This window comes from Pipra filicauda, unplaced genomic scaffold, assembly GCF_003945595.2.
Source record: "Pipra filicauda isolate LSUMZ 115617 unplaced genomic scaffold, ASM394559v2 scaffold101_size5749837_pilon, whole genome shotgun sequence".
Classification (NCBI taxonomy): domain Eukaryota; kingdom Metazoa; phylum Chordata; class Aves; order Passeriformes; family Pipridae; genus Pipra; species Pipra filicauda.
This window is the reverse complement of record NW_024103452.1, coordinates 1,534,431-1,547,074: the sequence shown is the minus strand read 5'-3', so window position 1 is coordinate 1,547,074 and position 12,644 is coordinate 1,534,431. Positions and strand designations below refer to the sequence as shown.

The 12,644-nt window shown below is 40.3% G+C and overlaps 2 protein-coding genes across 2 annotated transcripts in view; one reads left to right on the top strand and one right to left on the bottom strand.

Moving 5' to 3' along the window:
* Positions 1-6,704, top strand: part of ELOVL2 (ELOVL fatty acid elongase 2) — a 48,281-nt gene extending 41,577 nt beyond the window's left edge. Inside the window, exons 4-8 of the mRNA XM_027745074.2 lie at positions 625-702; positions 1,871-2,042; positions 3,929-4,053; positions 4,577-4,711; positions 5,319-6,704. Coding sequence (XP_027600875.1) covers positions 625-702; positions 1,871-2,042; positions 3,929-4,053; positions 4,577-4,711; positions 5,319-5,447 — 639 coding nt within the window. The 3' untranslated portion in view covers positions 5,448-6,704. The remainder of the gene's footprint in view (positions 1-624; positions 703-1,870; positions 2,043-3,928; positions 4,054-4,576; positions 4,712-5,318) is intronic.
* A 4,992-nt stretch (positions 6,705-11,696) lies between these two features.
* Positions 11,697-12,644, bottom strand: part of SYCP2L (synaptonemal complex protein 2 like) — a 29,060-nt gene continuing 28,112 nt past the window's right edge. Inside the window, exon 36 of the mRNA XM_039386072.1 lies at positions 11,697-12,164. Coding sequence (XP_039242006.1) covers positions 12,105-12,164 — 60 coding nt within the window. The 3' untranslated portion in view covers positions 11,697-12,104. The remainder of the gene's footprint in view (positions 12,165-12,644) is intronic.

The window sequence follows — 12,644 nt, the reverse complement described above, 5'->3', positions numbered from 1 at the left end:
AACCTTCTGCTCCATGCCAGTGTGGTATGCTGATATTTCATTTCTCTGTCTGCTTACCAATACGACGTATGCAGAATCTAAGAAACTGCTTGTGTACCTATTCCTGTCTCCATTCAGCACTATGTCCACTCTTCATTACTTCCTCCAGCATTTAACAGTGTAGGATAGAGACGTGTATGGCATTAAGAAATGTTTCTCCCCTTGCACTACTGTGGATTTGCCTTCTGTCTGCTTGCTTGGCCTGAGGGAATTTTTCACAAGTAGCATTTTGGACAAGTAGTTGTGTTAAACTCTATCGACACCACTTCAGGACAGAGATACAATGCTCAAGCATAAGCTTTGGAGCAAGGATCATTGCATTAAGTAATGAGAGATTTTAATGGATGCCTTCAAGAAATGGAATAGGTGTACACTGAAATGGTGTATCTCCAACACAACTGATGTCTTCCCTATTTTAAAATAGAAAATATCAGCAAGTTATCTGGTTTAAGAGCATCAGTTAACAAAAGAAGTGGGTATCTACTGTACTTCCATGCTGCTTTTTCCAATAAACACAGAACAACTGCAGGGGTAAAAACTGCTCCATCTGTTCATGAACATAATTCCTCTGTTTTCTCTTTCCAGCTCATCCTTGCCACATGGGAAGGCGGCTACAACTTGCAGTGCCAGAACCTCCACAGTGCAGGGGAGGCCGACATCCGGGTGAGAGACAGCAGCAGCTCAGCCCTCAACATCTGCAGCAATCCTTCCCTCCATGTCCCTGATGCAACACCTCTGCATTCAAGGAGGTTATAAGGATGCTATCAGTAACATCTTTGACATGAGCATTTTAATCTGGTTGTTCAATAGCTGGTAGCCCAAGCAGTGTAATATTTTGTTCAATATAAATGCATCCTTGCAGTGGAAAGCACAATAGGACATATTTTGAAAAGCCACATATCAAGACCTGTAGTCACAACAGTGTTGCCTGACTATTAAAACAGAGAATTAGATTCTTTAAAAACTTTGAACAAAGATAAAAGATCTAAAAGGTAAGTCTTGTTGGGCTGTACTTGGACACTGATTTAAACCCAGCTGTAAACTCTGCAAACCTGCAGGGACATTTTGCTGGCTTGACTCGTCTCTAGTTTCAGCCCTTATTTCTGCATCACAGCAATTCCATGTATTAACCTTCTTTCATTCCCCATATCAGGTTTATTTTCCAGATGACATTAGAGCTCAAGGGCAGAAAGATTGGTTAACTTATATAATTTCCCCCAACCCTTAAAATTTGCCTGTGTTATGGCAAGGAAAAGGTTAGTTAAATACCTTTTCCCATCAACAAGGTGTTTTCCCCCTTTCTATCTATCTTTAACTGTCCTAGGACATATCCTGAGCTCTGATAAAATGTCTCTGCTCTAGAAGAAGATAAATTTCATTATATTGAGTATTGAATTTAGATTTTTAAAAGGAAACTGGCAGCAAAATCTTTTCAGTGCCAAAAAATTATGAATGGTAGCATCCTTAAAAAAGAACAAACAACAAAACACCAAAAAAACCCCCAAAACCAAAAAACCCACAACCCACAAAACTGTACGTTTGAAAAAGAAAAAAAGCCAAACAATTAGAAAATGCTACCTCAAAGTTTATATTTCTTAAATTATATTGATAATCATGTATTTATACAATCACATAAAAGATGTGCAGTTTTTTTCAAAATGCTTCACTGAAAAGGGAAATAAAATCGAAGCCAGAGCTTGTGCTTCGCCTTCAATAGCATGTTAATGCCTTCTGAGAAGTTGCATGCCTAGGGTCTGAAGAAATACAGTAATACTTAAGCTCTTGTATGGACAGATATTGATTTCCTGCTCCTTTGTTCTTGCTTGTACAGGTAGCCAAGGTGCTGTGGTGGTATTATTTTTCCAAAGTAATTGAATTCATGGACACTATCTTCTTTGTACTGAGAAAGAAAAGCAGCCAGATCACCTTCCTTCATGTGTATCACCATGCCACTATGTTTAACATTTGGTGGTGTGTTCTGAACTGGATACCTTGTGGGCAAAGTAAGTGTTTGTTTCTTAACTTGGGGTATAAATCAGTTGTGGCTGGAGGGGAATCACATCACAGTGCAAAGGAAGTGTGTCACTGTGTGATGTGATAGCACCTTTAAGGTTCACAGCCTTTCAGAACTGCTGATCACCTGCAGACTGTAGTAAAATTAAAAGCATGGCTAAAAGTTTAGGCCAAAAAAAACCTGAATGTTAGGCCCTAGATTTTCTACTTAGCCACCACAACCTGTCATATTTACTTCTTTTCAAACCACTTTTAAGAGCAACATTACTGAGTAGTGCACCAGAGTGATCACATACAAGATCTACTCCAAAAGCTGTGTAGGAAGGAATCATGATCCTAGTAAAGTTGGTATCAATCACAACTGCAATCAATAGCACTTTTACAGGTTTGATTCCTGTATGCATCAATCTGACACTCTGCTTCAGCAAAATACTTTACTTGCTAATCACTAATTAAAATAACAGTTTGAGTTTGTCCTGTTTTGTACGAGAACACATCTCATTCAGGCAGTAAAACCACTGGATAGCTAGAAGTGATCAATACAATCTAGTATTCCATGTAGAAATAGCAGCATCCTTTGCCTTATCGTATTTTGGGTTCAAAATATTTCACAAAAGTAATCTCTAAACTACTTGGCTCTTAGAAGGATACTGTAATTGTCATCATATTCCCTGTTGAGGAGGGGAAGATTTATGGTGCCATAGACTGATCACTCGGTATTTGTGTGAGTCCAAACAACAGGGAACTACTTCAGCTCTCTTACAACATGCACAGTTTTCCAGGCCTCCACACCACATCCTGTGGAAGGTATTGTCACAGTTGAGAAGAAAAACAGTTTTCTGCTCTTCTACTAAAGGGACTCACCTCAATCTATTGTAATATTTTGCAAAGAAACTAGTTGCAGGTGTTTTTCAGAACCAAAAGCAGAATTCATATTTGTTGGCACTTACTATGGGCAGCACAAAATCAAAGTAAATCACTGTTATAGGTAGAAGCAGGGATCAAGGATTTCATAGCAAATCTAGAAATAGGAGCTACTTCTAGAGGTCTAAACAAATTAATGGGGGTTTGTGCTTTCTAATGTGTCTGAACCTGGTCCCCACAGTTTGCACTAGTTTTGCATTACTATAATTAAGGGACTGAAGAATCAGTAGCTAAGTAATTAATCAGTGGAAAAATCAGAACTGGCAAGACTGTCTTGTTGTAGCACTGCCATCAAACACATGAGGATACAGCAGAGTAATGCTGCTACTTCTCTGTAGTCTGTGAAGTACAGATGGAATTAACTTGCCCTAGAACTAGTATTCACCAAGTGTAGCTAATAAAAGCAGCAAGGTATTATCTGGGATCAAATTCTGCAAATCTGCGTCTAGCAGAAAAGTCACTGAAGAGAATGAGCGATGCTCAAACAAAGCCACAAGGGGCTAGTTTAATTCAGAGCAAAGCCCTTGCTCACTGCATCAGAGAGCAGGAGCATGAATGCCTCCCAGGGTTTTAAGCTGCCATACTAGCAGCAAAGTCATCCACAGCAGTGTTTAAAGCTTACCCAAATAATGGGGAGACTCATAGCAAGAAGAAGGTTGGGAGGGAAAGAAAAGAATAGCCTGTAAACTACAGAATAGGAAAAAAAAACCACGGAGAAGAAAAATATGGGATAAAAATACAATAGTCAGCATAAGAAAAACCATGTAAGAAGTATCATTCAGTTTGTCATATGCCCCTAGGACAGCATCTCTACACATCAGGAATGTTTTTAGCAAGGGATAAGCATGAAAGGAATACTTAGCATATGGAAGAGATATCACAAGCAATAATATCTTCTCTCACTTTTTAGCAGTTGGTATATAAAAATTTTCTCCCTGGTGGATTTTTACAGGTTTCTTTGGACCCACTTTGAATAGCTTTATCCATGTGCTTATGTACTCTTACTACGGACTGTCAGTCATCCCATCCATGCGCAAGTATCTCTGGTGGAAGAAATACCTCACTCAGGCACAACTGGTATGTATCTATTTTACTTTCAATTTAGCTACCAGAAATGCTTCAAAATGTGAGAGAGGATGAAATGAACTATGAAAAAACATTGTTATTTACAGAACTAAGCCAGTTAGAATTGAACTATCATACAGCATAAGTCACTAGTGCAGCCTGATATAACTTAAAGAAAATGATGTTCAGAAATTATTTCTGCAATACAGTAGAAATACCTCAGTCCACAAAATTCTGTTATTTTTGAACTCTTTCATAGAAAAGCTTCTTAATCACAGAAAAACTGATTTAAAAGTGATAAAAACCATCTAACAGAGACGCCTCCAGCCAGCTCCAAGACCTTTGATTCCTTGCTTTTAATTTCATAAGAGTGCCATTTTAACCTAACCCTCACAATACATTCAGAGGTTAGAAAGGGATAGTTTTCAAGAGTACTCAAATTTTCAAAGAGCAGGACTAGTGGACACTGCTGCATCTGATTTAGCTAGCACTGACTCTTTCTCAGCAAATAGTCATGCATTATTTCCCTCCACAGATCCAGTTTCTGCTCACTATTGTGCACACACTTAGTGCAGCTGTGAAGCCATGTGGATTCCCATTTGGCTGCCTCATGTTCCAGTCCTCCTACATGGCCACACTGGTCATTCTCTTTATAAACTTTTACATTAAGGTAAGCACTCTTCCAAGAGGTCCCTGACAAGACTGGGGAAAATATAACTTTTTGGATAGCAGTATTGATGGACTCAGATGTAGAATGAGCATCAGGACTTAAAATGTGTTTGTATTAAAATATATGTTACTTAATGATAGATATAGTAATGCCTGTGAGAGTTATTCAGTAATAACCTCCTCATTGCAGCTCAGCTCTTCAGCACTTGTATAACAAGTCAGGTACCACATTCAATACTTAAAAGGTCTGAGTTTGCTTTGTTGCATAACTTTTTGAGTCTTTCTCAGTCCTTAGAAAAAAAGAAACAAACAACTCTGCATTGTTTACTTCAACCTCATTTAGCAGGGGCTGCTCCAGCCTGCCTGCATACATAGAGCTTTTAGTTTAAAGGCTTGCAATCTCTTTTGACATCAAGTATTACGGTAATACTAGTAAAGTAACATCACCCACAGCAATGAAAAGAGTACAGTACCCTTAATGCAGTCTGAAGCAAATATATACATCTGCATCAAAAAACACCAGACAGCTTAATTTACAGTTAACAATAAGTAGTGTTTGGGGGCCACTAAATAAATCCAAGTGTTTACTTTGGATTTTGCTTTTATAGACATACCGGAAAGCTCCTTCAAGAACAGCTATAAAGGAAACCCCTGTCACAACAGAAATCAAGAATGGTTTTCATAAGGACTACTTTGCTGCTGCCAATGGATTCCAGAACAATAAGAAGGCACAATAAGTACAGTGTTTCCTATGACCTTTTTTCCTAAAAAAAGAAAAAAAGAAGAAAAAAGACTGAATTACAAGCTTTAGCTTAAAACCTATTTGATTACATTTATCAGTTCTTTGTACCAGACACTTATTAATGTACTGCTATTTAGGTTTTAACAAAGTGAGTAGGATTACTTGTCTTGTCAAAGATCACCATCAGAACATAGAAAGCCAAGATCTTTCTCATATGAAGAAGAAAACCTTTCTGATCTCTAATGCTGACACAAAAACGCCTTATGAAACACTTGATGGATAAATCCATCAATGCCTTCAAAAGGTTAGGACTCTGTTCAGACTAAAACAGTGAGCACTTTCTGTGCATGTGAGAGGTCTTGAGGCAAGGCTTCACAGTGCACTCAATGCATCCAGCTAAACTGTGGCCAAGGTCAGGAAAATAAAGAGGGTAGAGGGAAAGGTGAGAATCATACCTTTTCTATCACCATACCCCTCTTTTCTTCTTCTCAGCCATTCCCCATAGCACATTCCCTCCCTGTGGACACCAGCAAGGAGCCCTTTGATCCTGTGGGAGGCCTAGGGAAGAACATGACAGAGGGCAGAGCTCAGGTGCACCATCCCATAGTTAACAGACAGATGTGCACAGCACTCAACTTTCTTGACATATGTGCAACCTGATTCAAATGCCAGGAAGGCTGGCAGAAGCTTGCTGTTTCAGGGGGCTGCAATGGAAGTCCTTGGAACTGCCCAGTATTGTATCCTGAATACAGAGCAAAAAAAGTCACTTTGGATACACTAATTATTAGGAGTTCTGAGGAAAAGGATGTTGAAAGAAGTAGGGGCTTAGCAATTTAAAGAAGATAAATCCTGAGTGTAAATGTGTAAAAGTTAATCCTATACAAACACTGCTAATTTGAAGCAAACTGACATGCCACATATTAATAGACTGTAAGTTGCAGAAAATCTTAAAAGCGGATTCAGCAACGAGCAAAGCATATTGTACAGGAATTTCTGTGCCAGGTGGACCTTATTCAGACTGGTCTCTGACTGAAGAAACAGGTGGGACTGAGGCATAATCCTCTGCAGGGAAAGCAAGGAGATACTGTCTGCAGCTGTAAAGGTGTCTCTCTCACAACAGCCTGCCACATTCCATGCTGCTTCAGTTAGCTGCATTTTCCCCTCCCCATCCCTTGAATGGTTAGAAATTCAAAATATTCAAGGTTGACATTGTGGATCTGCCCTCACCCTTTTCTCACTTAGCCCACTCCATTTCTCTACTAAAAATAGACACAGACTTTTTTCCCCTCTCAGTTTTTCACAGTGAAGTAATTGTGGTCACTTCCATTCTCATGTGTATAAATTCTCTCAGAAAACCCCACCTGTCAGTCACCCAGCCCAGCAAGCCCCTTGGAATGAAGCAGTTCTGTAAAGAAAACTTGTCCTCTCACTCCTGTCACCTTGCAGGGTCCCAGGGCAGGAGGGGGACAAACCACACACACAGCCAGCACAGAGGGACCAGAAAGCCACAGAGGGTCTATGTGTAGAGGAGAATGTCCCAAACCGTGCTTTTCAATTCTTTTCCACTTCTAGAGGGTCAGTTATCCCCTCTAGATATCCTCATCTAGATGATCTGTCATCAGGGGCTCTGGGAGACCGCAGGTGCAAAGACAGGAGGAAGGTTTGTTCCAGGGAGGAGTATGGACATAGGGCAGCCAGCCTCATCAGGAGCAGCCTGCGAAACCGCAGCCATGCAGGCTCATGGACAGAAAGGAAAAGGGGTGAGGAAGTGGCACAGTACGGGGGGAAGAACAGACAGGTTTGTCCAGCAAAAGCAAGAGGATAAAATGGCATGAAGAAGGGTGTCTTGGGTCAGAGTTCAGTTTGAATGTGATGGCTACAAAACATCACTGTCTGAAAGTCAGTGTTTTGCTTTATTTAATTCAATAAAGAGGGAAAGCAGCAATTTAAAAAAAAAAAAAAAAAGCCTGGACACTGCATGCATATACTATTTCTCATTAGCCCTTCCAGAACCTTTGCTTTCTAGGCCTTTCTGATTGATACTGTAAAACTCCCACGTTGTAAGAAATTTGTGGGTTTCACTGAAAGTGTTCTACATGGCCATAAGTAAATGGGAAGCTTCAGGACTCTGCAGATATCAACTTGATACTGGAAACCAGGGCAAAGGCAGAGGGCTTTGAAAGAGCTGACAAGACAGTGCACCAGGCAACTAGCTGAACCATTCATCTAAGGCAGGCAAGAAAAGGGTTGTGTGTCTCAGCACAGATTTTAGGCCGAGTGGAGTCCATAATCTTTTGATGGCAAAGCGTGCATTTGACTATCAAGGTGGGCAGCGTCAGCAGCACGCTAAGTGTTAAAGTTTACTACGGCAATCAAACCCACACATATTGTCTTTTGTTTTGTTGAAACCTCATTCAAAAAGAAAAGGAAATAAATAAATGCCTTACTTGAAATTCAAAGGGCTGGGGAAAAAAAAAGAAAAAGAAAAAAAAAAAAAAAAAAAAAAAAAAAACGAGGCGGTCTCACCTTGCAGATCCAGAGCAGCCAGGAAGGCTGGAATCAGGTATGTTTAAAATTCTTGAGATATGTCTTAACATCTTCAAAATGCCGCAACTTTGAAGAAAGAGAAGCATTGACTTTTTAAACTGATTTTCCTGTAACACGTAACACTGTAAATAAACAAATTTTACTATCAGACTGTCTCCACTCCTCTTTAAGGCATCAAATTACTGGAAACCGGTTACTTTTTCAAACTGTTTGAGACTGTTTTCTCAAACTTTTTCAGGAAGTTCTCAGGACATTCACTTCAGACCGAGAAACAACCTCCACAACTTTACACACCACCTTGGCTGGTGTTCATGTAAAGTTTCCCTGTGTTTTTTTTGTCCCACTACCTGTAAAAACTTGGTTTTTGAACAAAGGTAGTACTGCAATAACTTGTTTGTTCAAAGTTTGTACTTGCCTATCAAGTCATCCTTTATTTCTCAGATTGCTTTCAATTGGAATCTGATGGTAGTAAACAGAGACAATGGAGAAATCCATCTCAAAAATAACATTTCTTTCAGCTTGAGAATACAAACATGGGAGAAGAGATGCAAATACTTGACCTTGCTGGTTTGGGCTCACCAAAGGGTATGTCTGCAGAGAAAGGGAAGTAAAGGAGAAAGCTACTGAGTTTGATTCACTGGTTTTGGATGTAAGTAACTTCCCAAAGGAAGAGGAGGAAGGAATGAGCGTTACTAAAGACCATTCCAAGAACACTGAAATTAAAGAAGATATATCAGACTTCTGGTTAGTGCCAAGACTCAGCTTTGCAAGGTTTTTCTCAGAGTGTGGTTTTAAGTAACTCTTTCTTAACTCTTCCTCGTGATAAAAAACCTGTATGACCAGGTTGCTGTGTTTGATTCCAGTATACAAAAGCTCTCAGCTGTTCCTAGAAACATGTCTATTTTCCAGAGCAGTACTCTTTTAGACACAGTCTAAAAGACACAGTCCTACTGCTTGCAGAAGCAGGACTGTCCCAGTGTGCTCCAGTCAATATCATCACACTCTACTGACAAGTAGGGCAAGCTGTCCCCAGGCCAGGGCAAACACAGATACACAGTTCCTCTACCTGTTTCCAGCCACAGAGGACATCATTTTCTTTGGCTTTGTACAGCCTTGACATTCGGTAACTGTAGCCCTCTGGACCTTGGAGGGACCATTGCGCCAGTACAGAATGTGCAGGTAAACAAGCACTTGGCACAGCATCACCCCCTGAAAGAGATACAGCATGAAGATAGCAGGGGTTATAACCAGTTTAACATTAAACTCTGTTTAGACCTTAAAATGCATAAAGCAGTTGTCCTTAATGTGCACTTTGTTAAGTGCTCATTTCTTTTTCTGATGTACGTGTTTTGCATCTCAGGATCCACATCCTCTTTGTTGTTCTGGCTTAGAAGTGTTAAGGAAACTGAACAGGTTGAAAATTGAGCTATATCCGTTTGCACTGAAAGGAAGAAAATAAAAGAAATATCTAGATTAATAACACTCTTAAAAGTGTAAGTGAGAAGGAAAAGGAAACATGCCAAGGTCAACTACCTACCTTCCAAAATGAAACATTATGGTAACCCAGTTACAGGTCTGTTGTAGAAACCAAATGCACTTTAGACCTTCAGCAGGTTTAGGCTCAATCATGCTTGATTGACCAAACAATGCAGGAAGCTGTATGAGATGGACTGTTCAAGGTCAGAAAAAGTCATTCCTGTCCCAGATGTTGTCTCCAAACAGTACTGCTACTGACTACAGATGGAAAGACCATCAGTAAAGTCCAAAATTTTCACCTCAGGCAGTTTATGGGTTACCAAGCTGGAACTCTCCGAGCTCAAAAGCTGAAGTTTTTCATATAAAGGGATAGAAAGAGAAGTGCAGGAGTAGAAGGTATCTAAGTGCTATGACATCCCTTTCTGCTCTCCCATACCCATCACTAAAAGCAGCCTCTTAGGGTTTAGACTTTTCCAATGAAACAGTTAAAAGCAAGTATAGATGCATACAACATTTTTAATAAGTAAGGAACCCTGATCTTTCCTTTATCCATGCCTTTTGAAGTGCTCAACACTCACCTTCCAAGCGTTATAGTTACAGGTTACAGAATGGCTTTGCAAATTCAGTATATAAGAACAGCCACAGTGTGGCCAGCTCATCTCAATTCTTAGGTCTGCTTCACATCAAGCACCTTAATAGGCCTGGTTGCATCATCATGTTTGGCCAGGTCATGAGGAATAAACCCATGGAATGTAGACATTTAGGTGGGAACTAGTAGAAGGCTCACCTTGGTACTGGGAGTAACATTACAAAAAGCATCCCTTTACTTTCACCAGTGTGAATTGTGGATTAGAATAAAAAGCAACAGGGCAGTTTAAGTCTTATCACACCCCTAGGGCTAGGACCTTGCATTACTACTCAGGTAGTAAAAGCCACAAATTTAGGACCGGGTACAGCCAGGCAATAGGAAGACATCCTCAGATTATTCAGGCTGATATCTTAAAGCCTGTTTCGATTAATGTCACTTTGGTTGCACCACAGCATACCATCACACTAGTGGGACAGAGGATGCTGAAAATTTTGCTACTGGGATGCAAAACTAAAGAGTATTACCAGACAGAAGCAGAGTTGTTCACAGAAGTTAAAGCTTCATCTCTCAAAATTCACTTTGACTGAGTGCTTTGAGAGCCTAGATTTTCAAACAGCAGCTGTAAAGACTTTAAAGACACTGAAAAGCAGCAGGAGGGTGCAGCATAGTCAGGGCCAGGCTGCAAAGAAACAAACACAAACTACTGAATGTGAAATCAGGGTTACAGCCCTTAACATTGTGAATAGGAGAAGGCAGACCAGTGGATCTGGAGCTTTGGAAAGGGCAGGGTTGAAGTAGTCTTTTCTTTTAAACCATCCTAGAAGGAAAGCACCAACCACCCCTTGACGTGGTTAAACAAGTTTCATCTCATGTCAAATCCAGTCAGGAGTACTTAAACTAAAGGAATAGGCATAAAATGGTAAAGCAATAGCAACAGAAGCTTCTTCTTGTTTTCTGTGCTGGCGCTAGCCTGCATGACCTTGTCAAGAAGGAACAGCATCACCCCGCTGTTTCAGTGGTAAAACAAACCCTGTCAGGGTTTGGGCTTTTGTTATGAAGGTACATTATGTGCAGGGGAAGATTCCCTCGACTCTAACCCACACAGTAATCTGAGGTTGGTTTATAAGGTAAGTAGATAGAAACCCAAAGCTTGGAAACATGGCATGTTCCTACAAATTCATTACAGTGCCCTAGCACTATAATGCTGTGTCTGCAACAGTTTGTGAAGAGCAATATCACTTGGGGAACTCTGTCAAAGCATAGGAAAAATATTACATCGCATGGTTTATCTGTGGCTTGCTTTCAAGAGACTTTTGATGCTATTTTGTCTAATCCTAGCACTGGTCACTGTACTTTGAACTCTCCTTGAAGCCAAAAGTCACTGGTTGCAGAAATACTTTCTCCAGCCTCACTTGCCATTTTCTCTTCAATGCTCCAAATTTCTTGCCCTCCACAGTCTCCAGTTTGCCATCAGGCATCTGGCTAGTAGATTCCTCTCCGCTTTCAACTTTGCAGCCCAGAATTGAGTGGCAATGGTGTCAAGGCAGCAGTTCCCCCACTGCTGCTGCACACAGGAAAGGCTATGCCTAACACATCCCATGCAAGGAACACAGGACTCTAGAGTACCTTTCCAGCCATGCACAGTGCATCATTTTGAAGAAAACAAGACTGTTATTCTATGCAAACAATATTTTACTTAGAATCAATCAGCAGAACACTCAAAGTAAAGCAGAATATCCATCCATTTGGTGGACAAATCATTATCTTTAGATATTTTTTTAAATTTCTTTTATATGTAAGGGACCCATCTTGCAACTTTTCAGAAAAAGTTGTTATCAACACAGGGATCATAACTGGACCACTTAGCAGTGTATATTCTTTTTAGGCAAAAAAAAAAAAAAAGGCTCAATGTCGATGTTTTTTTCCTCCCCTTTTTTCTTTGCATTTAAAACAAATTGATATCCTTCACAGAACCATCTTCTCTATGCTGCATACACAAGGTGTTCAAAATTTAAGAGTAATAATGAATTCAGGGGGTTGCTAGTCAGAAGGAACCATGAACACATTGCTTTCTTCTGCCTTCTTCATTGGATGTTCGTACTGCAGGGAAGAACAAAAAAAAGTAAGAAAGTATTTCAAAAGCTTGTACAAACATAGAAATAGTACAAGACAAGAAACTGCAAAGGTCCCGGAAGCACATTTAGACTCAGCTTTTAATTCTCAAGCACCTATCCTCAAACAAGTGCTGCAGGATGAGCAGCTCCCATGACATGTTTGCCCCTTTCTCAGCCCTGCTCTCTCTAAAAGTGTCCTTCTCCAGTGGCACCTCTGTCCTTCAGCAACTCAATGCTCATAGTGGAAACCTTTCCCTTTGGAAAGGCTCAGGATTCCAGCTTTAATAGCTAAAAGAAACAAGCCATTGTTTTTCAGCATGTTTTCTAAAAATCCCAGGCCCAGTCCACTGGGGTGACCACAGTTGTTCCTTCAAGCAGGGAGCTTTCTTCAGCCCTATGCAGTGCAGACACGTGGCATCACACACATCATAGTAATCCACTGCTCTTATTGCAGGAATGCTAGACT